Source organism: Oncorhynchus gorbuscha, linkage group LG05 (assembly GCF_021184085.1).
Source record: "Oncorhynchus gorbuscha isolate QuinsamMale2020 ecotype Even-year linkage group LG05, OgorEven_v1.0, whole genome shotgun sequence".
Classification (NCBI taxonomy): Eukaryota; Metazoa; Chordata; class Actinopteri; order Salmoniformes; family Salmonidae; genus Oncorhynchus; species Oncorhynchus gorbuscha.
Genome location: NC_060177.1, coordinates 13,913,303 through 13,940,367, shown reverse-complemented (window position 1 = coordinate 13,940,367; position 27,065 = coordinate 13,913,303). Strand labels below are relative to the sequence as shown.

Sequence of the window (27,065 nt, the reverse complement as noted above, 5' to 3'; positions counted from 1 at the left end):
TTAAACAAAGTGCCAATCAATAGTCCTTTTATTAGTGGTCACAATCAATACACTGGTGACGGAGCGGCCAATTAACACTATCGACCCACCGGCTGAGAGAGAAACGGAAGGAGGGAGGGGTTATGACAAAGAAGTGAGGAGGAGGAGGAGGAGGAGGGGGGGAGGAGGAGGGGAGGGGGAGGGGGAGGAAGAGGAGGAGGGGGGGGGGGAGGAAGGGGGAGGAAGAACACTCTTTCCCCTCAGGCCTGGTTTTCTTTCATCTCGACTGAGGGGAAAGCAGCAGCGGGGAGAGAAAGAAAGAAAGCAGGAGGGTTGTGTGGAGAGAGAAAGAAAGCAGGAGGGTTGTGAGGAGATTGAAAGAAAGCAGGAGGGTTGTGTGGAGGGAAAAAGAAAGCAGGAGGGTTGTGAGGAGAGAGAAAGAAAGCAGGAGGGTTGTGAGGAGAGAGAAAGAAAGCAGGATGGTTGTGTGGAGAGAGAAAGAAAGCAGGAGGGTTGTGAGAAGAGAGAAAGAAAGCAGGAGGGTTGTGTGGAGAGAGAAAGAAAGCAGGAGGGTTGTGTGGAGAGAGAAAGAAAGCAGGAGGATTGTGTGGAGAGAGAAAGAAAGCAGGAGGGTTGTGTGGAGAGAGAAAGAAAGCAGGAGGGTTGTGTGGAGAAAGAAAGCAAGAGGGTTGTGTGGAGAGAGAAAGAAAGCAGGAGGGTTGTGTGGAGAGAGAAAGAATGCAGGAGGTTTGTGAGGAGAGAGAAAGAAAGCAGGAGGTTTGTGAGAGGAGAGAGAAAGAAAGCAGGAGGGTTGTGAGGAGAGAGAAAGTAAGCAGGAGGGTTGTGTGGAGAGAGAAAGAAAGCAGGAGGGTTGTGTGGAGAGAGAAAGAAAGCAGGAGGGTTGTGAGGAGAGAGAAAGAAAGCAGGAGGAAAGTGTGGAGAGAGAAAGAAAGCAGGAGGGTTGTGAGGAGAGAGAAAGAAAGCAGGAGGGTTGTGTGGAGAAAGAAAGAAAGCAGGAGGGTTGTGAGGAGAGAGAAAGAAAGCAGGAGGGTTGTGAGAAGAGAGAAAGAAAGCAGGAGGGTTGTGTGGAGAGAGAAAGAAAGCAGGAGGGTTGTGTGGAGAGAGAAAGAAAGCAGGAGGGTTGTGTGGAGAGAGAAAGAAAGCAGGAGCTCAGGAGCGTGACATCCCGTGGGTTGTGTGGAGAGAAAGAAAGCAGGAGGGTTGTGTGAGAGAGAAAGAAAGCAAGAGGGTTGTGTGGAGAGAGAAAGAAAGCAGGAGGGTTGTGTGGAGAGAGAAAGAATGCAGGAGGGTTGTGTGGAGAGAGAAAGAATGCAGGAGGTTTGTGAGGAGAGAGAAAGAAAGCAGGAGGTTTGTGAGAGAGAGAAAGAAAGCAGGAGGGTTGTGAGGGAGAGAAAGTAAGCAGGAGGGTTGTGTGGAGAGAGAAAGAAAGCAGGAGGGTTGTGTGGAGAGAGAAAGAAAGCAGGAGGGTTGTGAGGAGAGAGAAAGAAAGCAGGAGGAAAGTGTGGAGAGAGAAAGAAAGCAGGAGGGTTGTGAGGAGAGAGAAAGAAAGCAGGAGGGTTGTGTGGAGAAAGAAAGAAAGCAGGAGGGTTGTGAGGAGAGAGAAAGAAAGCAGGAGGGTTGTGAGAAGAGAGAAAGAAAGCAGGAGGGTTGTGTGGAGAGAGAAAGAAAGCAGGAGGGTTGTGTGGAGAGAGAAAGAAAGCAGGAGGGTTGTGTGGAGAGAGAAAGAAAGCAGGAGGGTTGTGTGGAGAGAGAAAGAAAGCAGGAGGGTTGTGTGGAGAGAGAAAGAAAGCAAGAGGGTTGTGTGGAGAGAGAAAGAAAGCAGGAGGGTTGTGTGGAGAGAGAAAGAATGCAGGAGGTTTGTGAGGAGAGAGAAAGAAAGCAGGAGGTTTGTGAGGAGAGAGAAAGAAAGCAGGAGGGTTGTGTGGAGAGAGAAAGTAAGCAGGAGGGTTGTGAGGAGAGAGAAAGAAAGCAGAAGGGCCGTGAGGAGAGAGAAAGAAAGCAGGAGGGTTGTGAGGAGAGAGAAAGAAAGCAGGAGGTTTGTGTGGAGGGAGAAAGAAAGCAGGAGGGTTGTGAGGAGAGAGAAAGAAAGCAGGAGGGTTGTGTGGAGAAAGAAAGAAAGCAGGAGGGTTGTGAGGAGAGAGAAAGAAAGCAGGAGGGTTGTGAGAAGCAGGAGGGTTGTGAAAGAAAGCAGGAGGGTTGTGTGGAGAGAAAGAAAGCAGGAGGGTTGTGTGGAGAGAGAAAGAAAGCAGGAGGGTTGTGTGGAGAGAGAAAGAAAGCAGGAGGGTTGTGTGGAGAGAGAAAGAAAGCAGGAGGGTTGTGTGGAGAGAGAAAGAAAGCAAGAGGGTTGTGTGGAGAGAGAAAGAAAGCAGGAGGGTTGTGTGGAGAGAGAAAGAATGCAGGAGGTTTGTGAGGAGAGAGAAAGAAAGCAGGAGGTTTGTGAGGAGAGAGAAAGAAAGCAGGAGGTTTGTGAGGAGAGAGAAAGAAAGCAGGAGGGTTGTGAGGAGAGAGAAAGTAAGCAGGAGGGTTGTGTGGAGAGAGAAAGAAAGCAGGAGGGTTGTGTGGAGAGAGAAAGAAAGCAGGAGGGTTGTGAGGAGAGAGAAAGAAAGCAGGAGGAAAGTGTGGAGAGAGAAAGAAAGCAGGAGGGTTGTGAGGAGAGAGAAAGAAAGCAGGAGGGTTGTGAGGAGAGAGAAAGAAAGCAGGAGGGTCGTGAGGAGAGAGAAAGAAAGCAGGAGGGTTGTGAGGAGAGAGAAAGAAAGCAGAAGGGTCGTGAGGAGAGAGAAAGAAAGCAGGAGGCTTGTGAGGAGAGAGAAAGAAAGCAGGAGGTTTGTGTGGAGGGAGAAAGAAAGCAGGAGGGTTGTGAGGAGAGAGAAAGAAAGCAGGAGGGTTGTGTGGAGAAAGAAAGAAAGCAGGAGGGTTGTGAGGAGAGAGAAAGAAAGCAGGAGGGTTGTGTGGAGAGAGAAAGAAAGCAGGAGGGTTGTGTGGAGAGAGAAAGAAAGCAGGAGGGTTGTGAGGAGAGCGAAAGAAAGCAGGAGGGTTGTGTGGAGAGAGAAAGAAAGCAGGAGGGTTGTGTGGAGAAAGAAAGAAAGAAAGAAAGAAAGAAAGAAAGAAAGAAAGAAAGAAAGAAAGAAAGAAAGAAAGAAAGAAAGAAAGAAAGAAAGAAAGAAAGAAAGAAAGTAAGAAAGAAAGAAAGAAAGAAAGAAAAGGAGGATTCCCACCATGACGGGCATCCCAGGGGTCTGGTGTGGAGGTCTGGAAGACACCCTGACAGTTACCAGAGGTCTGGCTATCTCCCTGGAGGAAGTGTGGGTCAGGGGAGACCACTGGCCTCTGTCTCCCAACATCCACATCTCCTGACTGGCCTGACTGTGTGGAGAGCCTTGCTCGGTCCAGTGTGTGTGGGTGTTGAGGGTGACCTGTCTGTCCTGCATTGGGAAGGCGCTGTGCCTCCTCTTCTCACCATTGGGTCAGAATGATAATGAGATCACAGCAATAAGGTCTCCTCTATGTGGCCCTGTGCCCCAGGAGGCTGGCGTGTGAGGGGGGTTAGAAGTGGCGGCCATGCCTTCTCCAAAGACATTCATTCTGATATTTTGGGTAATATGGCTGGGGGAGAGGGTGGGTAAATGTTTGCACATACCTTGTTAGGGTTAAGAGTGTATAATATTAAATGTTTCAACAACACCACTGCAATTGGCAAAGTCACAAAAACAGACTAGCAGCTCAAAATGTCTGCCTCACTACATCCAGTCATTTAACTCAGCTCATATGTTTGTTTTGCAGCATCACATCACACCTTCTCAGCGACCGTCCAATGCTGACAGTTAGCCAGCACCCCCCCCCCCCCAGTCTTTCCTGTTCCCTTTCCCCGTTCCCAAGGAGATAGGGTCAGAATGACATCTGGTCCATGTCAGCTGGCGGGGCAGAACTCAGTAGAGGTTATCATACACGGCAGAGGTTATCACAGCCCTGCTATCTGACCACAGTTGGAACACAGACCCTGCATCCTGCGTGGAGGGAGCACCCCCAAACACACACACCAAACCAGCGTGCAGACAGCACAATGAGGAAGGAGCGTGACGGGGGGATGAGAAGGAGGGTGGGGGGGGTTCAGGAAGCGACAGTCAGAGCTAGCAGCGTGTGAAGTGATAAGCCTGGGGCAAGGACCCCCACACCCTAAGGGGGACCAGGGGCTATGAGGCTACTGTCTCAGCCTCAGACCCAGCTCTGTCCCCAATGACTATCCACCAATGGTCTGAAACACATACGGAAGCACACGCAGGCATACATATATACATGCTTGCAAGGACATATGCACACGCACACACGCGCACACACACACACGTGTGCACACACACACACAGGACACACACACACACAGGACACACACACACACAGGACACAAAATGTGGCTATTTGGCACTTCAACATTAACCATCTCATCATTAGTCCTGTCTACTGTGCACCAAGTGCTTGGTTTCAGGTTACCTTCGATTCAGGTTCAAAGGAAGACACACTTCCTCAGTAACATCTCCTGCTATCTGACAGCTAAAAGAGAAGAAGAAACAGGGATCCACAGGCTTAGAGGCCTTTAATACACTATTTCCATAGACTTCTAAACACGACTGATAAACTCACTGAGTCAAGTTGATATTTATTTATATTAACATGTCAGATTGAGTAAGTGATTGAGGCTCTTGCATGATTAGTGAAATGAGTGAGAGACATGTAGTTGGTTTCCACAATCCTCTGGGCTGTGAGTCTGATATACCTGTCAGTAAAACATCTGAGGAACGGCTGTCTATATCTCAGTTAACACAACGATAACTACGGGAACATGGACCGTAGGATATTAGGGATAACCCCAAAAATTACCACAAGAGTCATCGACCATCACTATCTACCATCCTGACCATTCGTGTTCGAGTGATGATGCCCCACCTCTTTAAGGAATACCTAGGATAGGATAAGTAATCCCTCTCACCCCCCCCCTTTAAGATTTAGATGCACTATTGTAAAGTGACTGTTCCACTGGATGTCATAAGGTGAATGCACCAATTTGTAAGTCGCTCTGGATAAGAGCGTCTGCTAAATGACTTAAATGTAAATGTAAATGTAATGTTCAAAACATCATGAATTTCTGACCAGAACAGCCAATATAAGAGTTTTCAAAAATGTGCCTCGGTTTGTCAGCTTGTCAGCCTGTCTGCCTGTCTGCCTGTCAATCTGTCTGTATGTGTCTGTCTGTCTGCCTTTCTAACCATCTATCTGTCTACACATCTCTTCTTATTCACCCTCCATCAAAGTTTAACCAGTCCTTTCATGTAAAGGCCTGCTTTGATGAATTAAAGACTGTTGGAGTACACAAGGTGGGTAGGTTTCTCTCGGTCCACTGGTGGAAAATATTCACAGGCTGGGATGGGATCTCCTTCCTAGTTCTTCTGTAAGGCTTCATCTGTCCTCTCCTCTGCCCCGTCAGCCTAACAAAGAGCTGCTCTGTAATCTCAGACTGGAGTCCCAGTCCTCTAAAGAAAAATCTCTACATCTTAGAATTGCGCTGCCCTTTACTTATTGATCATGTGGAAGCCTTTTCTGCGATGAGGGATGGTGGATGGGAGGAGGAAGTAATTCCCCAGCAGCAGAAAACAAAATAGACATGCAACACACTGCTGACCAGACCAGACAGAAATAATGGGATTTTCAGATTGATTCTCCCCATGTAATGAAACCACAGAGTAACACACTGGTCAGTATTCCTACACTGGGTAAAACTCAGATTCAAGTCTGTTGCTCATTTCACAGATTGAAGTTCCAGCCATATTACAACCCATAAAATACAATCCAAAAATGTTATACTGTGGCTAGTGTTCATAAAACTATACATACATACAGTATGTGTGACTCAATCAAATGAACATGTGGATCTCTGTTAGACTCATTAACAAAATACAGAACCAAGAGTGGACTGATTCACAGTGAATAGAGGCCAGACCAGGCTGAACCCACACAGAGACTGTCTAGTCTTTCTGAACACACACAGAGGCCAGGCCAGACTAAACACACACAGAGACAGTCTAGTCTGGCTGAACCCACACAGAGACTGTCTAGTCTTTCTGAACACACACAGAGGCCAGGCAAGACTAAACTAAACATACACAGAGACAGTCTAGTCTGGTTGAACCCACACAGAGGCCAGGCAAGACTAAACTAAACATACACAGAGACTGTCTAATCTGGCTGAACCCACACACAGGCCAGGCAAGACTAAACTAAACATACACAGAGACAGTCTAGTCTGGTTGAACCCACACAGAGACCAGGCAAGACTCAACTAAACATACACAGAGACAGTCTAGTCTGGTTGAACCCACACAGAGGCCAGGCAAGACTAAACTAAACATACACAGAGACAGTCTAATCTGGCTGAACCCACACACAGGCCAGGCAAGACTAAACTAAACATACACAGAGACAGTCTAGTCTGGTTGAACCCACACAGAGGCCAGGCAAGACTAAACTAAACATACACAGAGACAGTCTAGTCTGGTTGTACCCACACAGAGGCCAGGCAAGACTAAACTAAACATACACAGAGACAGTCTAGTCTGGTTGAACCCACACAGTGGCCAGACAAGACTAAACTAAACATACACAGAGACAGTCTTGTCTGGTTGAACCCACACAGAGGCCAGGCAAGGCTAAACTAAACATACACAGAGACAGTCTTGTCTGGTTGAACCCACACAGAGGCCAGGCAAGGCTAAACTAAACATACACAGAGACAGTCTAGTCTGGTTGAACCCACACAGAGGCCAGGCAAGACTAAACTAAACATACACAGAGACAGTCTAGTCTGGTTGAACCCACACAGTGGCCAGACAAGACTAAACTAAACATACACAGAGACAGTCTAGTCTGGTTGAACCCACACAGAGGCCAGGCAAGGCTAAACTAAACATACACAGAGACAGTCTAGTCTGGTTGAACCCACACAGAGGCCAGGCAAGGCTAAACTAAACATACACAGAGACAGTCTAGTCTGGTTGAACCCACACAGAGGCCAGGCACAGTTGAACCTAAAGGCTAAAAACATACACAGAGACAGTCTAGTCTTGCTGAACACACACAGAGGCCAGGCAAGGCTAAACTAAACATACACAGAGACAGTCTAGTCTGGTTGAACCCACACAGAGGCCAGGCAAGGCTAAACTAAACATAAACAGAGACAGTCTAGTCTGGTTGAACCCACACAGAGGCCAGGCAAGGCTAAACTAAACATACACAGAGACAGTCTAGTCTTGCTGAACACACACAGAGGCCAGGCAAGGCTAAACTACACATACACAGAGACAGTCTAGTCTGGTTGAACCCACACAGAGGCCAGGCAAGGCTAAACTAAACATAAACAGAGACAGTCTAGTCTTGCTGAACCCACACAGAGGCCAGGCAAGGCTAAACTAAACATACACAGAGACAGTCTAGTCTGGCTCAACCCACACAGAGGCCAGGCAAGACTAAACTAAACATACACAGAGACAGTCTTGTCTGGCTGAACCCACACAGAGGCCAGACAAGACTAAACTAAACATACACAGAGACAGTCTAGTCTGGTTGAACCCACACAGAGGCCAGGCAAGGCTAAACTAAACATACACAGAGACAGTCTAGTCTGGTTGAACCCACACAGAGGCCAGGCAAGGCTAAACTAAACATAAACAGAGACTGTCTAGTCTGGTTGAACCCACACAGAGTCCAGACAAGGCTAAACTAAACATAAACAGAGACAGTCTAGTCTGGTTGAACCCACACAGAGGCCAGGCAAGACTAAACTAAACATAAACAGAGACAGTCTAGTCTGGCTGAACCCACACAGAGGCCAGGCCAGTATAAAGGCACACAGAGTACAGTCTCTAGGCTGAGTGGGGTCAGTGCCAGGAGTGTGTGATGAGGGAGCTTGAGATGTAGTGAAGCACAGCAAGCTCCAAAGCCCGGGCTAAGTGAACAGATTAGAGGACCGCACAGCATAGTGGTGCAGCTCTCCTCTCCTCTCACTCTGCTTCTGCACTCACATTGACAGAGGTCAAACACACTCACACATGTACCATGCACAGAGACACACACACACACACACACACACACACACACACACACACACACCGTACCACAGTCAGCACACCATGAACACTCCAGACATACTGAACAGCATCCCACCAAGGAGAGACATAGACAGAGGTCAAACACACTCACACATACACACATGTACCATGCACAGAGAGACACACACACACACACACCGTACCACAGTCAGCATACCATGAACACTCCAGACATACTGAACAGCATCCCACCAAGGAGAGACATAGACAGAGGTCAAACACACTCACACATACACACATGTACCATGCACAGAGAGACACACACACACACACACACACCGTACCACAGTCAGCATACCATGAACACTCCAGACATACTGAACAGCATCCCACCAAGGAGAGACATAGACAGAGGTCAAACACACTCACACATACACACATGTACCATGCACAGAGACACACACACACACACACCGTACCACAGTCAGCACACCATGAAAACTCCAGACATACTGAACAGCATCCCAGCAAGGAGAGACATAGACAGAGGTCAAACACACTCACACATACACACATGTACCATGCACAGAGACACACACACACACACACCGTACCACAGTCAGCACACCATGAACACTCCAGACATACTGAACAGCATCCCACCAAGGAGAGACATAGACAGACTGTAGTCAGCATAGAACATACATCTCAGTCAAGTAAAAAGTCCATGGTAATATCCAACACAGACACAGGGGGACCATGTGCAGAACACAGCAGAACACAGGACATAGTGTTACCAGCTAGCTCCTGCCTCCACTTTCTGCTAGAACCCTGGTCATTGTCCCAAATAGCACCATATGCCCTATGTAAGTGCACTACAGGGCCCACAGGGCTCTGGTCAAAAGGGATGTATTATATAGGGGATAGGATGCTATTTGCAACACAGCCCTGGTGATAGACTCTTTTGTTGCTGAGGATTTTGCAGGAAATGCACATTTGTAGCATATTTGAGATTTAAAAAGGCATCATTTCCACTTTGAAATTTCAGACCTGGTTTGCCCTAACAAACAATGTATCAACCCCTTCACAAATGTCCATTAATTATAATCAACATAATAACTCACATTTTCTGTTGCTTTTCTTTTAGAAAATGTCCGTCTATCAGTGTGATGCGTGTTATGGTGAAACACGTCTACATCATGGGGGTGTATCGTGTTCCCCCTACCAAGGAGCCCCAAGGTAACTCTATCTGTTTACTCTCAACACCTCTGGGTGACAGTGGTGTTTGACACTTGGAATTTAAGCAGGGCACCAAAGAGGTTTTCTACAACCTCACTGACTCAGACTGTGTCTGCTTGTTTTCCCATGAGCTAGGTAAACATGACACTTGTTGAAGGAACTTCTTTCACCATATAATTCAGAGGAATGCTAGGTACTCTCCTTTGTGCCTCTCTCCCTCTCTCCATTCATATTTTCTTCTCTCTCCCTACCTCTCTCTCTTCCTCGTCTTTCCTTCGCTCTCTCTCTCCTCCCTCTCTGCTTCTCTCTCTCTCTCTCCTCCCTCTCTGCTTCTCTCCCTCCTCTCTCCCTCCTTTTCTCTATCTCTCCCTCCTTCTCTCTCCTCCCTCCTTCTCTTTCTCTCTCTTTCTCTCTCTCCTTCTCTATCTCTATCCACCCAAGAGTTGTCCACTAATATGCTCCTATCCTTCAGATAAATGGACAGAAATGTCTACAATCTAGATCTCTTAACTTCAGAAGAGGAAAATATCTTGAACAGAATAACATGTTAAAAGCAGTGGTATTGCATTTCAAGGAGACCCCTCTTATTTGGGTACAGCCATTGCAAATAGAGGCGGGGGACTTGAGATCTGATCCAACCCCTGCTCTCTCCAAAGTAAGCTTGACAATCTGCAAATCAGAAATTAGCACTAACAACCAAACGCTGAAGCTGGTTTTGAAATCTGATGATGTATTCGCTGTGAGGACAAGGTCAGGGTTCAGGCTAGAAACCGATGTTCAGAAACTACTTTACAATAACCAGCAACCCCGGCATCAAAGGTATATGATTTCACCTTTCTTACATTTAGCAAGACCTTTTGATGTTGCAGCTACGTAACATCTGCTTCTAAGTTGGATGGATTTAAAGGAGCCCTCCATTTTTAGGCAGATCCAGATTTGACAAACAGTGGAGGGAGGGAAATAACTTTGGTCAGGCCTTGTTGTAGATAGCGCATGTGATTTGAATGGAAAAATGTAACTGAAATGAAATAACCATGTCCAAGTGGCAATCTGACTGAGCTGTAGCAGAGACTGGGGAAGGGAAATGCATAACATTGTTCTGAGACAAAGGAATGACAGTCCTGCTGGATTTCATTAGCATAGAACCATGCCAGTATTCTGTTCAGAATTAGACAGAATTGGCCTATTCTCCCTGCTAACCTCCAGCTAGACACATTGGGCATGTGGAGTGATATGCAAACTGGTGTCATTTTATGGCAAGAAGTTCTCACTTTTGCCTGAACATTTTAAAGCGTGAGGTTTAGAGTGACTGAAAAACAGCTTCTATCTCAAGGCCATCACACTGTTAAACAGCCACCACTAACATTGAGTGGCCGCTGCCAACACACTGACACTGACTCAACTCCAGCCACTTTAATAATGGGAATTGATGGGAATGATGTAAATATATCACTAGCCACTTTAAACAATGCTACCTTATATAATGTTACTTACCCTACATTATTAATCTCATATGCATACGTATATACTGTACTCTATATCATCTACTGCATCCTTATGTAATACATGTATCACTAGCCACTTTAACTATGCCACTTTGTTTACATACTCATCTTATATGTATATACTGTACTCGATACCATCTACTGTATCTTGCCTATACTGCTCTGTACCATCACTCATTCATATATCCTTATGTACATATTCTTTATCCCCTTACACTGTGTATAAGACAGTAGTTTATGAATTGTTAGTTAGATTACTTGTTGGTTATTACTGCATTGTCGGAACTAGAAGCACAAGCATTTTGCTATACTCGCATTAACATCTGCTAACCATGTGTATGTGACAAATAAAATGTGATTTGATTTGATTTGATTTTACTCTTTTAGTAACAATACAATTGTACTGGTAGACGTAAAATCCTCAGAAATTCAGGCTTCGTTTCCAAGTCATGCCAGTTGAGCAGAGCACATGTGATTAGCTCATCCCAGATGTCAGCCATAATATAAATCACAGACTACTATAGGCAGCAGATCAGGTTGTCTTGGAGAGGAATGGAGATCATGTCAGACACAAGTGTGTAAAGATCCTAAAGACCAGACCCATTAGCTTATGGGGGGACAAGAGCAGGAAGTCAGGCCTTTGTCAAAAAACATGGAAATAAAGTATCATTAAGTTCTGTGGGTGGACATGACGTGGGGGGAGACAAGCAGAAGACGAAGAGGAACAAATGTGTGGAGGAAAAGAGGAGGAAATATTTTTAGCACCATCTGGATTGAGTTTGAAGTCAACCATGGAGGAACCTCCTGTGCCTGTGTGCAGCAAACCAGGACCAGAGGTCTGGCCGATTCAACTGTCATTGGTGGAAATGCTGTTTCGTCCTGCAGAGGGATGGCTGGAGTATAGCACTGGGGCTGAGGACAGGGCTGGGGTATAGGGCTGGAGTATAGCACTGGGGCTGAGGACAGGGCTGGGGTATAGGGCTGGGGTGTAGCACTGGGGCTGAGGACAGGGCTGGGGTATAGGGCTAGAGGTGAGGACAGGGCTGGGGTATAGGGCTGGAGTATAGCACTGGGGCTGAGGACAGGGCTGGGGTATAGGGCTGGGGTATAGCACTGGGGCTGAGGACAGGGCTGGGGTATAGGGCTGGGGTGTAGCACTGGGGCTGAGGACAGGGCTGGGGTATAGGGCTAGAGGTGAGGACAGGGCTGGGTATAGGGTAGCACTGGGGCTGGACAGTATAGCACTGGGGCTGAGGACAGGGCTGGGGTATAGGGCTGGGGTGTAGCACTGGGGCTAGGCACTGGGGCTGAGGACAGGGCTGGGGTATAGGGCTGGGTGAGGCAGGGCTGGGGTATAGGGCTGGAGTATAGCACTGGGGCTGAGGACAGGGCTGGGGTATAGGGCTGGAGTATAGCACTGGGGCTGAGGACAGGGCTGGGGTATAGGGCTGGAGTATAGCACTGGGGCTGATGACAGGGCTGGGGTATAGGGCTGAAGGTGAGGACAGGGCTGGGCTGGGGTATAGGGCTGGAGTATAGCACTGGGGCTGAGGACAGGGTTGATGTATTGGGCTCGAGGTGAGGACAGGGCTGTGGCTGAGTATAGTGCTGGGGCTGGGTAGAGGGCTGGACTGAGTTAAGGGCTGGAGGTGTGGACAGGACTGGGGCTGAGTATAGCGCTGGGGATAAGTATAGGGCTGGGGTATAGGGCAGGAGGTGAGGACAGGGCTGGGGATGGGTATATGGCTGGGGCTGAGTGTAGCGCTGGGGATAAGTATAGGGCTGGGGCTTAGTATAGTGCTGGGGATAAGTATAGGGCTGGGGCTGAGTATAGTGTTGGGGATAAGTATAGGGTGGGGGCTGAGTATAGTGCTGGGGCTGACTATAGGGCTGGGGATAAGTATAGGGTGGAGGCTGAGTATAGTGTTAGGGCTGAGTATAGTACTGGGGATAAGTATAGGGCTGGGGCTGAGTATAGTGCTGGGGATAAGTATTGCGCTGGGGCTGAGTATAGTGCTGGGGATAAGTATAGGGTGGGGGCTGAGTATAGTGCTGGGGCTGACTATAGGGCTGGGGATAAGTATAGGGTGGGGGCTGAGTATAGTGCTTGGGCTGAGTATAGTACGGGGGATAAGTATAGGGCTGGGGCTGAGTATAGTGCTGGGGATAAGTATAGGGTGGGGGCTGAGTATAGTGCTAGGGCTGACTATAGGGCTGGAGGGCAGGACAGGGCTGGGGCTGAGGACATTGCTGAGGTATAGGGCTGTGGCTGGTGTTTAGGCCTGGGGCTGAGAAGAGGGCTTGGGTAGAGGGCTGTGGCTGGGGTTTAGGCCTGGGCCTGGGGCTGAGAACAGGGCTTGGGTAGAGGGCTGGGGCTGGGGTTTGGGCCTGGGGCTGAGAACAGGGCATGGATATAGGGCTGGGGCTGGGGTTTAAGGCTGATGCTGGGGGTGGAGCTTGGCTGTCTACATGGGGCCTACACAGGACTCAGTTGGTCTGGTAGCAGTTAGCCCTGAGCCAGCACACTTACCTGCACATGAAAGCAGTCAGGTCAGTTTTCTCAGGCCTGTAAGATAACCACAGCAAAGTGATGATGACTACCAATTGGGTGTCTTGTACTTTTTTCAAAACCACAATGAAAATTCTAAACAAAAATGTGTGTTGTGATAATGGAAGGAAAATCTTTGCCTACATGTTTGTCCTGTGTAACTCAAGCCTAATTCACATCACTACATAACTCTGCCTACATGTTTATCCTGTGTAACACAAGCCTAATTCACATCACTACATAACTCTGTGTTTTCCTTCCTTTGGTGTGTCTTTAAACTCGAAACCAAAATCAAAGGGAAAGAAGGGACCTGAACTCACTTTTAGGAAAATATATATTTTTTCTTATATTGCCCTTAACTTTTTTATGGAAGTTTCTAGCATGTGTTAAAGTACCTCTACGGGATCGGTGTGTCCCCGCAGGATGGTTGAGCTGATGTAGGCTAATGGAATTAGTATGAGGTTGTAAGTAACAAAAAACGTCCCAGAACATAGATATATCTGATATGGGTAGAAAGTTTGAATTCTTGTTAATTTAACTGCACTGTCCAATTTACAGTAGCTATTACAGTGAAAGAATACCATGCTATTATTTGAGGAGAGTGCACAATTATAAACTTGAAAATGTATTAATAACCCAATTAGGCACACCTGGGCATTCGTGATACACCATTTTGAACAGATATGTAATGGTTCATTGGATCAGTCTAAAACTTTGCACATATACTGCTGCCATCTAGTGTCTAAAATCTAAATTGCACCTGACCTGGAATAATGCATAATGGCCTTTCTCTTTCATTTCAAAGATGATGGTAAAAAATATTTAAAAATAAATATATTTTACCAGGTCTAATGTGTTATATTCTCCTAAATTAATTTCAAATTTCCACAAACTTCAAAGTGTTTCCTTTCAAATTATATCAAGAAATGTTATCAGTCTCCCCTCAGGAGACTGAAAAGATTTGGCATAGGGCCCCAGATCCTCAAAAAGTTCTACAGCTGCACCATCGAGAGCATCCTGACCGATTGCATCACCGCCTGGTATGGCAACTGCTCGGCATCTGATCGTAAGGCGCTACAGAGGGTAGTGCATATGGCCCAGTACATCACTGGGGCCAAGCTTCCTGCAATCCAGGACCTACGTATATAATAGGCAGTGTCAGAGGAAAGCCCATACAATTGTCAGAGGTTCCAGTCACCCAAGTCATAGACTGTTTTCTCTGCTACCGCACGGCAAGCAGTACCAGAACGCCAAGTCGAGGACCAAAAGGCTCCTCAACAGCTTCTATCCCCAAGCCATAAGACTGCTGAATCAAAATGCCACCAGACTATTACATTGACCCCCCCCACCCCATTTGTTTTGTACACTGCTGCTGCTAGCTGTTTATTATCTATGCATAGTCACTTCACCCCTTATGTTTTACTTCAGTTTACTTGGTAAATATTTTCTTAACTCTTCTTGAGCTGCACAGATGGTTAGGGGCTGTAAGTAAGCATTTCACGGTAAGGTCTACACTTGTTGTATTCGGCGCATGTGACAAATAAAGTTGATTTGATTTGAATATGCATATCCTTGCTTCAGGTCCTGAGCTACAGGCAGTTAGATTTGGGTATGTCATTTTAGGCTATTTTTTTTTTAAAGGGTCGGATCCTTAAAGAGGTTTTTAATGTACATCAGTGATGTTATTGAAGCAAACACTGCCTCACTGCATAAGAAGAGAACGAGCCGATCAGTGTCTATTGTCACGTCCCACATTCTAAACACACACAGCCTCTTTTGAAAAGTTCACGGTCCATCTCTTCCTGGAACCAGACGAATGAAGAAACCAAAAACAATATTTCTGAAAAAAAGAAGAGTCTCAAATCTAACTGTCAGCTCAAGCGAGAATTATTTCCCCTCAGGCGGCTTGCCACTTTTCCTTGGTAATCTGCCCCAAAACTCCTAGTGAAGCCTTTCAAAACTATTTATGCAAACAAACATCATGCACAGCTATTTATATTGGCACCACTTCTCACTTAACCACCCTCAACCAGGACCAGATGGGGCCCCACTCTCTCTCAGTGGAGCAGAGGCAGCTGCAGAGGAATAGGAAGTTTAGTTCAGTAGGCACAGCAAACCAACGAGACCCAGGCCCGGCCAGACTCCACTGACCTACCTCCACTCATCCCAACTCATCATACTCCTGATGGAAGTACTGGACAGAGGACAGAGGTAAACAGCTCACCCCATGAGCTTCACCTTCAAAGAAGGATAGGATAGAATTCACGTCTTTGAGGAGGAAAATGACCATTTAATATGTCTGTTGTACCTAAATGTAGATACAGCAACTGATTCCATCAATATACTCCTTTAATTTATCACGTTCCGTAGATTCTCTGAAATATTGACATTCAAAAAGTTAAAGATCGCAACATCTTTAATATGTACCATGCCTCCTATCGTGTTAACAGCCGTGGCTGTAGTGTGAAGGATAATAGGAGTGACAGCATTGAGAAGTGTCTCCATGCCTTCCTCAGTGGGCCAGAAAGCTGGACCATGATGCACTTCTCCTGCCTGGCTGCTGCTGGCCCTCTGCCGCAGAGGAAGTTCATTCCAGAGCCAGCGGCCATCTTAGGAGAGACCACACCAGAGGAGGCTGGTGGGAGGAGCTATAGGAGGACAGGCTCATTGTAATGTCTAGAATGGAATAAATTGAACGTTATCAAACAGCTCAGTCATATGCAAACCACGTTTCATCTGTTCTATTGATTCCATTCCAGCCATCACAATGAGCCTGTCCTCCTATAGCGCCTTCCACCAGCCTCCTCTGGACCACACATACACAACCACATGAATAGCAACAGAGATGCAGCTACACTTGGCCAATAAGGACATGCACTGCACACGATGTGTCGACAAAAATAGATTGAACACATGCGGCATGCCCAAACATGAACGTTAGGAAATTTACGGAGCTACACACACACAACACCGCAGAAGCACTGGCACACCCAGTATAGACATGTACTGTATACACCCTCTGAAAACAAACACACAAAGACAGCCAGAGGCCCTAAGAAGTAAAGAAGCTATATGACGTATACCAACTTCCAGTCAACACACACACACACACAACAACAACAACCTTACGTAGACACAGCCAGATACCACAAGGACAAAGTAAACACACACACACACTGCACTGAGCAAGGCTCTCCATAAGCAGTTCTTTCCCAGAGTCACAGGAAGCTCTCTCAGTGACAAGCTACAAATCCCTGACACCACCACTGATGATAGCTTTACAGCACAGCCTTCAGAGGCCTCTGCCAGGCCCAGGCAGCCTACACACATACACACACTCACACACACACTCACACACACACACACACACACACACACACACACACACACACACACACACACACACACACACACACACACACACACACACACACACACACACACACACACACACACACACACACTCCCACTCCCACTCATACACACACACACTCATACACACTCACACACAAACTCCCACAGTCACACACTCACACACAGTCCCAGGAACACCAGAGTAGTGACTTGGGTCATTGGGATGTGCAGTTTATAGTACTGCTATACTAGTGACTGCAAAGGCATGGATCCCCATCCAAAATAATGTTCTTGCAGAGGTTATATGGTGTTTTGTAGAGGGACAGAGGGAGTGTCTGTAGCATCTGGGCAGCCCTAACTGGGCCTATTCCTACAATCACACAGACAACAACCGTGTGTGTCTCTTCTCTACCTAGGTATATCTTCTATGTTGCTTATTGAAATATTTATGCAAATATGTTCTTCTCCCCACCTCCCTGGGTTAATAAAGATTGAATGATCCCCACTGTGTGCAGGACAATCTGTTCACTCGGCCCTCTAGATGTTTGTTTTACATTTAACTGGGCACTGGTATGTATGGCCACATCCCTGATCATCTGACCACTTCTCATTAGAATATTTAGGACTTTTCTTTCCATTTTGGATAATTTAGCAGCAGTAATAACACACCCCAGATGAAGTGTGTGTGTGTATAATAATTCAGGATAGGATCACTAGTGAGTGAGGTGTGGATTCATGGGGATATATCAATCCACCTTAATGAGATTGCTCACCTCTACATTTGTGCTCTCATCCCTTCCCCAGGTTCTCCCTCTCTCCATCTGTCTGGCCTTATTACCATTTCATATAAAACCTGAAATATCTTATGAAAACCCAGCAAAGCTTTGTGAGCTTCATTAAATCAGCATGAGAAATGTATTAAGTGGGAAGAGACGTCTTGGAGGCATGGCGTATAGCCCCCTGTGTTGACTTAACCTTTATCTTAGTGTTCTGTCTGATCCTGATGGGAAGAGGACCTGGAATTCAAACAGTCTGCTTAGTGCTTACCACAGGAACCAGGCTGAAATAACCAGAGCATCTTCTGAATAGCCTGCAGTACATCCTTGGATATCTACTTTGTCCCTTAAGGGCTACTGTAGACATCTACCATGGAAGAGGGAGATGAATGTAGTCTGTACATTAAATATTCTGAAGGTGTAAATGCAGGGACCATTCTACTGTACATCCCTAAGAGATTCAATCAGACCAAAACAATCCTACTGAGAGGAAATGGAGTGGATGGGTTTGTGTTAACAGCTCATTTGAACTCTGATTAAATTTCAAGGTGCTTCAAGAGGCTGAAATCGGACAGGACATGGTAGACTGATGTCTCTACAGCAAAGTAATGTTGCTGTGTCAGCACCTGAGATAATGCTCTTGTCCTGTAAAATTGAACATGTCATCACAGGTAAAACAGTCAAAGAGCGGAACATAACACACATTCACCTGACAAGCAATGTGAACAAAACAGTCAGATGTGGGATTCAAGTTGTTTACAATCCCCTGACAAAGATACAAGATTCCTATTGGAATTTGTAAAGGAAATAGGTTAATAGATACTCAGTTCAAAACATGTCTAAATGAACCTGAAGATGGGGCATTTTAAAGAGCAGTTGCAAACTGGCCAGTTAGGTTTGCCATTACAATTAGTGTTGATTTGGGCCTGATGCAGTGAGATCCACAGTGACTGTTCCATACATTATGTATGAGGCTGTCCATATGCACTTGGGCCATCATGCATGCCCTTGTGAGAAGCACAGACCACAGCAAAGCAATCTACATGTTCTGCCCCACTTATGTACACATATTCCTCTGTAACTGAGGAGGAATAATAACCTCCCATCTCCACAAGATTTTACTTCTTAAAGATAATAATTCAGCTATAGCACACTAAATTGAGTATGAAACACAAATGTGATTTTTATTCAAATTCTATTCGTAATTGTGATTTACTATTAACAACAGTAGGCCTAGTAAAGCCAATGGAGAAAGTAGGTCTACAGTTACAGTTCTATTTTAAAGGACTATTGGTCCTTCTCTTATCAAGGAGAGCATCTTTATCCATCTCATCTACATAATGTTGTCATGACCACTGCTTCTCCAGTCAACGCTCAATACTCATACAGCGTGTCAAAGTGCAGCCAGATACAATGGACCATTCCCACTACCTGTGTAACATCTGTAAAGGTATCCAAGGGCAATTCGACCACTGTGTCCGCTGCCAACCTACTTTATCTCCTTGGAGAATCTCTGAAGGGATCAAAATCAATCTTTACTCGCGGCTCTCTGGCGCCACTCGAAGAGAAAGCCCGTAATCGCAGACGCATCTCCAGGGACTAAACACGCAATTACATTTGAGTGGAGAGGCATTGAAATATCCCCTCATATCAACCATGACAACAACGATCATATCCAAGAGAGAAGGGAATGAAGCCGATCGCATTTGGTTGGTGACAGCGGGTTCGTCACTCTTGTTATTGTCAATAGGAAATACTTAAATCAATAAATAATTATATATGAAGCTGTGTGTGTGTGTGTGTGTGTGTGTGTGTGTGTGTGTGTGTGTGTGTGTGTGTGTGTGTGTGTGTGTGTGTGTGTGTGTGTGTGTGTGTGTGTGTGTGTGTGTGTGTGTGTGTGTGTGTGTGTGTGTGTGTGTGTGTGTGTGTGTGTGTGTGTGTGTTACGCTCGTGCGTAAATGCTTGTGATAATTACATCTAATTGCGAATTGCGAGTGTGAGAATGAGAGCGAAAGTTAGAGAGAAAGAGTGTGAGAAGGAGAGAGAAAGAGAGAGAGAAAGAGTGTGAGAAGGAGATCGAAAGTTAGAGAGAAAGAGTGTGAGAAGGAGAGAGAAAGAGAGAAAGAGTGAGAAGGAGGGCGAAAGAGAGAGAAAGAGTGTGAGAAGGAGAGCGAAAGAGAGAGAGAAAGTCATGAACTTCCTTATTCTAATAGACCTTACAATTGTTTATCATTTTACTCTCAGCGAGGGAGCTATATTTCTTCCACAACTTTCAACTGAGCATCATTCAATTAAAATGCAATCTCGTTGCCCCCTTTCCACTGGTATTTAATTAGAGTTGAGAGCGCAGGGGTTTCCACGTCGTTTTTTCCACACAGCTCTCGGGTTTTACCTCAAAGGCATTGTTTCACTGTAAATTGCGTCCCACCCTGTTCTTGATATAGTGCACTACTTTTGGCCAGAGTCCTATTGGCCCTGGTCAAAAGTAGTGCACTATATAGGGCATATTGTGCCATTTCAGACTCAGTTAACTGTGTAACTTGCTGGTTAAACAAGGGCATGTATCCATTTGTTAATTGATGCAATTACGCATTACGCGTAATGGTCACGTAGGTCTCCAGGCACGCATCAATCACTCGTCTATTGACCTGCCAAAGCCTTTCCATCCGCTCCTACTGGGACCGATCCTCTCCTCCTGATTCACTCCCCCTCCTCTCTCCTCTCTCTCTAATAGAGAAAGATGGGAACATCATCGTCATTAAGTCGGTCTTACACCTCTGACCGGACATATAGAGGCGCACAGAGGTCGTAAAAACGCGTTAAATCCACGACCATCCACTGGTGTTAACTGTTTTCACTTTTAAATATTCATCATCCGCAAATCCCAATGTAACAAAGACACAGTGAGTGAGTGAGGTATAGTGTCTTCAAATTATTATTTTTTTGTTTGGATAAATATGTATTATTATTATTGTTCAAGTGAGCACATGAGACTAACTAACTAAAATGATTATTTTATGATGAAGATGCTGATAAGAAATAGCAAATAATCAGATATCCCAAATGAAGGAAAACACAACTGAAGGCTTTCAGTTCAAATATTGTGCAAATAAATATGTATTATTCTATGCATAGTAATAACAAAATATGCTCGGTGGTCATTTCAGTTGGTATTATTTTATAATTGGACATGATACGCATCAAGAGCCTTGATCTATCTGACAGTTCCACAACTGTACCAGAACAACCCCTTTCCTTTATACTCTTATCAGTGAAGCAAGTGAAGAAGACCACTGCACAAAGCCGAGGCGACACGGGGAGCACAGAACACCTTAAGAAAACGCGATGTTAGATGTGATTGACAAAGACATTATTCTATCCTTGCTGTCCTGTCGTTCCGGGATTACAATGACGTCACACTGAAACCCTTGCATGGGTGAATGCTAAAGAACTATAGAGGCACAAATAATAGCACAAGCAGAGTCCATATCTTGCAAGTCTTACGTTATCCTTTAAGCCTTCTTCAGCTAATACAACAACATTTTTTGTACTTAATGACGCGTAATTTCATTTTCTTATCATTTCCTTCGGGGGATTATTCATATATAAAACTATCTGCAGCTGTTGGAACCAGCCTCAACTCTCCCTCCTAAGTGCAATCATCTATTATTGAGCGAGAGGCCGTGCGTGGAAATGTGTGTAAGAAGGTGGATTTGAAGTAGAATTGGTTACAATCGATCAAGGGTGAAGAATATTCCTGATGTTAACAAAAGAAGCAGCTATGTCTTTCTCTCAGTTTGGATATCCTTATAATGCAACTTCACAGGTAAGACAATATCGACATGCTTTTTTCTCTCTCAATTTCAAAGTGACAAATATGTAAACAAACGAGCATCATTTTAATTTGAACAGCTCACTCTATAATCTAGATGCAGCACTAAATGGTTGCTTTCAGAATATTGACAGCTATTTTCAAGTGACGCTTTTGTTTAATCAACATATCGACAGACATAAACACAGGTCCAATTTAATTGAATTATGAATGTACTCACGTGTTGTTTTGATCTGACAAAAGACCTGTGTTTATTACTACGCTATAGCTCCGTTGTGTAGCCTAATTGCGCTCTGAAGTTAACAGTGAACCTTCCCAACTTTCTCTTTCATTCAGAGATCTCTGAATTTGATATTGACAATTACTATTATTTATAAAACGTGAAGTAGCCATACGGATGTATAATTTAAATATATTTGTTTGGGGACAACTGGACAAAGGTATGCAATAAAAGTTCTCAAAACTTTCATTCAACTAGAAATAAGTTATTTTCCTATAAGAGTATTAAAAGTTTTAGATCCTTTGTTTTCATCCAATGTCAGTAGCCTACAATAGCTTAGTCAGGCAGTGAATGAATACTTTGGGAAGTCCTTTTCTATCAAATTAAAAAGCTAAATGAACTGAAAAACATGATTTCCAAAATGGTACCTTATGATTTCACCTGGATATGATGTCAAATGCTATTCTAAAACTGTTAATCAAATTAGGCAGACACACACAGCACGCGTTTATATCTAGTCTCCATCTTACCTGAATTGTCCTGTATCTCAAAACCATATCAAAATATATTCTAGATATGAAGATAACAAGAGCTCATGCGTCAAACACGAATGACATGTCTATCCTCCACAATTCTCTTCATGCAGTTTTTCGTGTCGGCAAACCCCAGTACGACTTGCTGCGATTCGATTTCCAGGTCGGTCTCTGACGGGACGAGCGGTACCCAGACTCCTGCTACCTTCTGCTGCCCTTCCTACGAGAACCGGCTCCTGGCCAGCACACGGACGGAGCTCAACGCGGCACTAGGGATGTATAGCTCGCCCTACGCTGCCGCGGCTGCCGCCAGCCAGAACTATGCCAGCTACTTCCCCTACAGCGCCGAGCCCTCCGCTGCTATCTACTCATCTCTGGTACATCCCGTTTAATCTAATAGTGGATGGGGGTGGCTGGGATGCGATCGATCAAGATGGATGTTGATCAAAATTACTCTCGAATTATTTCGGTATTGAAATTACGTTGAGTAGCCTGCCTACCTGATAGATGGGTCGAATAGACTTTGCAGTTTTAAAAATACTCATATTTAGGCTACCAGTAGCCTATAATGTTTCAATTTGGAAGGGAGTAAAGTAGCACAAAATTTACATCAACTTTGTTTCCAATATTTAGAAACAAATAAAGTTACGTAAGTGCTTCATAAAGTTGTTTTCTTGTTTCAGAATCCACAGTATGAAATGAAGGATGGCACAGGCACTCTGCATTCTGGCATAACTCAACCTGCCACCTACTATCCTTATGACCACTCACTGGGCCAGTACCAATATGACAGGTACGGAACCCCACACATTCCTTATAGGTAGTGCATCAGCTCAGCTATTCCTTGTTAGTGTGATAAAGCCCTGTCATTCACGAGTAATAACTTACATTCAAGGAATCTCACACCTCCAGAGCAAAAGTCACAATCTATGCAGCTCTATACTGCTAGATAGAGCAGAGCTGTATAGTCTATATTTCAGACAACACTCCAGGAGTGCCATGGGTCTGGGTGAATAGTTTATGAGTTTATATGCTAACGTTGCTAATGGCTAATGTGTTGTCTGCTATTACTACCAGGTATGGGACTATGGACTTTAATGGGTCAGCCAGGAGGAAGAATGCCACACGTGAGACCACCAGTACCCTGAAGACATGGCTGTACGAGCACAGGAAAAACCCCTACCCCACCAAGGGCGAGAAGATCATGCTGGCCATCATCACCAAAATGACGCTCACCCAAGTTTCCACCTGGTTCGCCAACGCCAGGAGGAGGCTAAAGAAGGAGAACAAGATGACCTGGTCACCAAAGAATAAGGCTGGGGACGACAGGAAGGACGACCAGGATAAAAGTGACCAAGATTGTGTCACCAAAGGTACACATCCACTTCCCTCTTCTGTCTAGTAAAGCATTTTTTTTAAACATCTTAGAGTTTTGTACAAAGATTTACAGCAGCTTGCTTCCTCTTAAACTAATCCACATCACCTACAATAACAAAAAAAATGTGAATTGATCAAAATGACAGCTTCTGCTCCTGAATATAACTACTATTCCACATATCATGTTGTGTGTATTTGACCATTCAGATTCCAGTGAAAATTATACTGCTTCTACTCCTAATATCACCAGTAATATTCCTGTATATTTCATCATTCAGATTCCAGTGAGTGTAAAGATGAGAAAGACCTTCATCTGAGTGACCTGGAGGACATGGAGGACGAGGACTGTGACAAGCTGGACAGTGACTGTGAGAAGATGGCACCCAGGGGCCCTGAGGAACAGCAGGACCTCCACAGGGCCATGTCCGGTGGTGGTGTTGGCCCTGGAGGCCCTCCAAAGAGAGACTGCAGCTCAGAGCTCTCCCTCTCCTTTCCCAACAGCTTTCACCACTCATTCCCATGTGGTATCAAGAGCCTACCCACCCTGCCCTCTCTACCCACCATGCCCTCGGACTTCCTTGATCCACTGGTGACGTCCAAGCCCCCCTCCACCACCACCACCATCCCCACGGGCACTCACACTGTGTCCCTGTCACACTTTGAGGTGTCGGACCGGGACAAACCGAGGATCTGGTCTCTGGCGCGTACAGCGGCCACAGGGGTCATCCTGGGCTCTGCTCACCACGGGGCCCCAGAGCTCCAGACAGGGAGCATGCTGGGAGACTGCCATCTTCAGGGGACCAGGCTACCAGTGACTGGTACCAGACAGTGTGGGCCCCTCAGGGGCCTCCAGGATCCTACCAACATATCCAATGCTGAGAACCCTTTCCAGGAGGGCCCCTTTTTGCAATCTAAGGTCTATAGTGTAGGCAGCTACAACCACAAGGCCCTCCAACTGCACTGTTCCTCCTATCCTGCGCTTTCAGACTCATGCCAGTACTCCACTATCGAAGGTATGTACGTGTTGTGACACCTGTGTTCAATTTTGAACGACTGTAATTGTGATATTACCCGTGTCAAGTTATACAATATTGAAATGTGTTTCAGAAATGCACATTTATTTCACTACTATCAAAAATAATATTGACAAATAAACGCTATACAATGACCTGGCTGCAGCGAGTTTCTTACAGTGTGGTTTCTGTTGTTGTCTAGGATTCTCCAGTGGGAAGGCAGAGACAGAGCCCTCGGAACTCAGTGACACATGTGTGACCCTGCAGGATGACAAGGTCACTGCCTTCAGACCTGTTATGAAGAGGTGAGGAAGGTGAGCCTTCACACACACACACACACACACACACACACACACACACACACACACACACACACACACACACACACACACACACACACACACACACACACACACACACACACACACACACACACACACACACACACACCTTGTACATCATTCAACCTAACCATCATCTGCTAATCCAATCATTTGGATCACACCAGTTTTACTGTAACTTTTCTATACTAACACAGGTTGATGGTATTACATGTGATCTTGTCTATAAAGTGAATATATTATTGGATTACCTGAAGACATATGTCAGTCTATAGTTAAGCACATACTTCTACATTTGACTAATGGCTTTATATTAGAAGGTATGTTCCTTTAGGAGGCTTGATATTCTAATGGATATCAATAAATAACGAGCTTTTCTTTTCCTCTCTCTTCCCCTTAGGTTGATGGACACGCAGTCGTTACACAGTGGGACTTTTATTTAGCCGGTCTTAGGCTATGCACTATAAAGACTTGGGATGACGACGAGCACCGGACATCCTTCCTACCTTACACCTGGGAACTGCGGCGCTCCGCAGTCAAAGCTCGATGAGCCCTGTCCAAACTGTGGAAGCTGCCATCATTTTGCACAACGTTGTTTTTATGGTGTTGACGATGACTTTATGCAAGAATTTGAAATGCAACGGCATGGGAACTGGCGGTCAATTCATGATGTATGCAAAGGGCAATCGTAGTGTAGCAATGTTATTTATTTATTTGTGTATTTATTATTTGATTCCTCAACTGTTCATGTATTTATTTCCTATGTGTCATTTACATATTTTGTTACATGTATGTATTGTTTCAACTGTGGTTATGTGCTATTTTTACCTGATTTAACGGAGAAATACTTAGCTTGTTGTAGGTCTTTCTGTTCGCTAAATGAGTGGGATTTATTGAGTTGGGATCGGGATTGTCTATTGTGTGTGTGTCGACCTGGAGAATTTGTTGATTGTGTTGTGTTCATCTCAAAGATAATTGTGAGCTTATTCTGTTCTTGCCATTCATGAAATATTTTATAAGAATGAATTTTTTCAAGAACTCCTCGTTTTTGTGTAAATATTATTTCCAGAACATTAACATTGGTTTAATCGGCCAATTAAAACCTTTGAGACGTTTGCACTAGATCAAAGTTCATCTTCTTAACGTGGAGAATAATACTGGAACATTGTTGGTAAGGTCATAAATCAGTATAAATCAGTAGAGAACGTGAATGAACGTTACAAGGCCAGGAAGAAAGGGGACATAATCTCTCCAATGTAATTATCTAATCAGTTCTGGCATCAAACACTTTGTTACTGTTCAGACAAGCAACGAGGCAGGAATACGGGATGAATGCTGCTTTGTCCGCTGTGTAGGGAGCCGCTGCAATAATTTACTTGTGTTAATTAAAAGGTCATTTGTAGTATCAAACCCATAAGGGAACATTCACATGGTTTGTGTGGCTTAGACTTTGGTTCTACTGTTTTTGCCTGACCATTTTCATTCATAACTGACTGATACAACACATGAGGAAGTATTAGGCCTGTGAAACTAAGCAATTGGTCATCATGCGTAAAACTACTAACACGAAAGCACTGGTTTCTTATTCCTTTCAACTTGAACTTTGAAGTAAGTTATTTTCAGAAAATTATAAGAAAGTTCGTAGTTTATATTTTACATGATTATGGGGATGACATGTAATATCGCATAGCATATTGCTCACTCCACAGTAGAAAACTTTTAAAACCTATAAACAAAATGTGTTGAAAACACTCAAATGCAATGCAGAAATGTGGGCCTAGCCTGAGATGGATATTGTGCAGACTTTATTATCAGAGGACCAAAAGAAATGCTACTTCACAAACCAAAATAACGGTGTGACCTGCTGCGAATGACCCACAGTTTAGAGGCATGCAAATTAAGCCACCAAAAGATCAACGTTATTGCAGGTCGGATTTGGAGGATTAGAGCTTGTAATAGGAGTATTAGGTATCGTATTAGGTCTATTGAAAGGAGCTGTGGTCAACGTTGTAGGCCCGGCCTATGGATGAGGATGGGGGACCCCTCAGTAATGCATGCAATGGTGTGACTTCAATGTAACAGGGTTCAGCGTAATTCCCTAGGAAATATCTTGATGAGGAATTATGATGACAATAATAACCTAATATTTAGAGATCTTTAATTCCAATCGTCTCCACGCAGTCTCTTATGAATTAAGCTGGTAGGGTCTTTACAATGGATGTAGCATTTAGTAA

The 27,065-nt window shown here is 45.0% G+C and overlaps 1 protein-coding gene across 3 annotated transcripts; it reads left to right on the top strand.

Moving 5' to 3' along the window:
- Positions 1 to 20,696: 20,696 nt before the first annotated feature.
- LOC124035013 (iroquois-class homeodomain protein IRX-6-like) lies at positions 20,697 to 25,980 on the top strand. 3 transcript variants are annotated; one of them, XM_046348406.1, is made up of 7 exons: positions 20,697 to 21,341; positions 22,264 to 22,477; positions 22,784 to 22,893; positions 23,178 to 23,473; positions 23,756 to 24,490; positions 24,693 to 24,795; positions 25,232 to 25,980. In XM_046348406.1, exons 1-7 carry the CDS (start codon positions 21,328 to 21,330, stop codon positions 25,272 to 25,274), a joined length of 1,515 nt encoding a protein of 504 aa, XP_046204362.1. In that variant the 5' UTR covers positions 20,697 to 21,327; the 3' UTR covers positions 25,275 to 25,980. The 3 variants fall into 3 exon arrangements, with proteins under 3 accessions (XP_046204362.1, XP_046204360.1, XP_046204361.1); XM_046348404.1 differs by having other exon boundaries at positions 22,214 to 22,477; positions 25,232 to 25,960; XM_046348405.1 differs by having other exon boundaries at positions 22,214 to 22,477; positions 24,693 to 24,804; positions 25,232 to 25,960.
- The last annotated feature ends 1,085 nt before the right edge of the window (positions 25,981 to 27,065 follow it).

Bases quoted from the DNA above. Each gene is read 5' to 3' on its own strand.
- LOC124035013 (XM_046348404.1), top strand. From the start codon at position 21,276: ATGTTAACAAAAGAAGCAGCTATGTCTTTCTCTCAGTTTGGATATCCT. The intron at 21,342-22,213 runs GTAAGACAATAT...CTCTTCATGCAG, and splicing joins CTTATAATGCAACTTCACAG to TTTTTCGTGTCGGCAAACCC. The intron at 24,796-25,231 runs GTGAGGAAGGTG...TCTTCCCCTTAG, and splicing joins TTCAGACCTGTTATGAAGAG to GTTGATGGACACGCAGTCGT.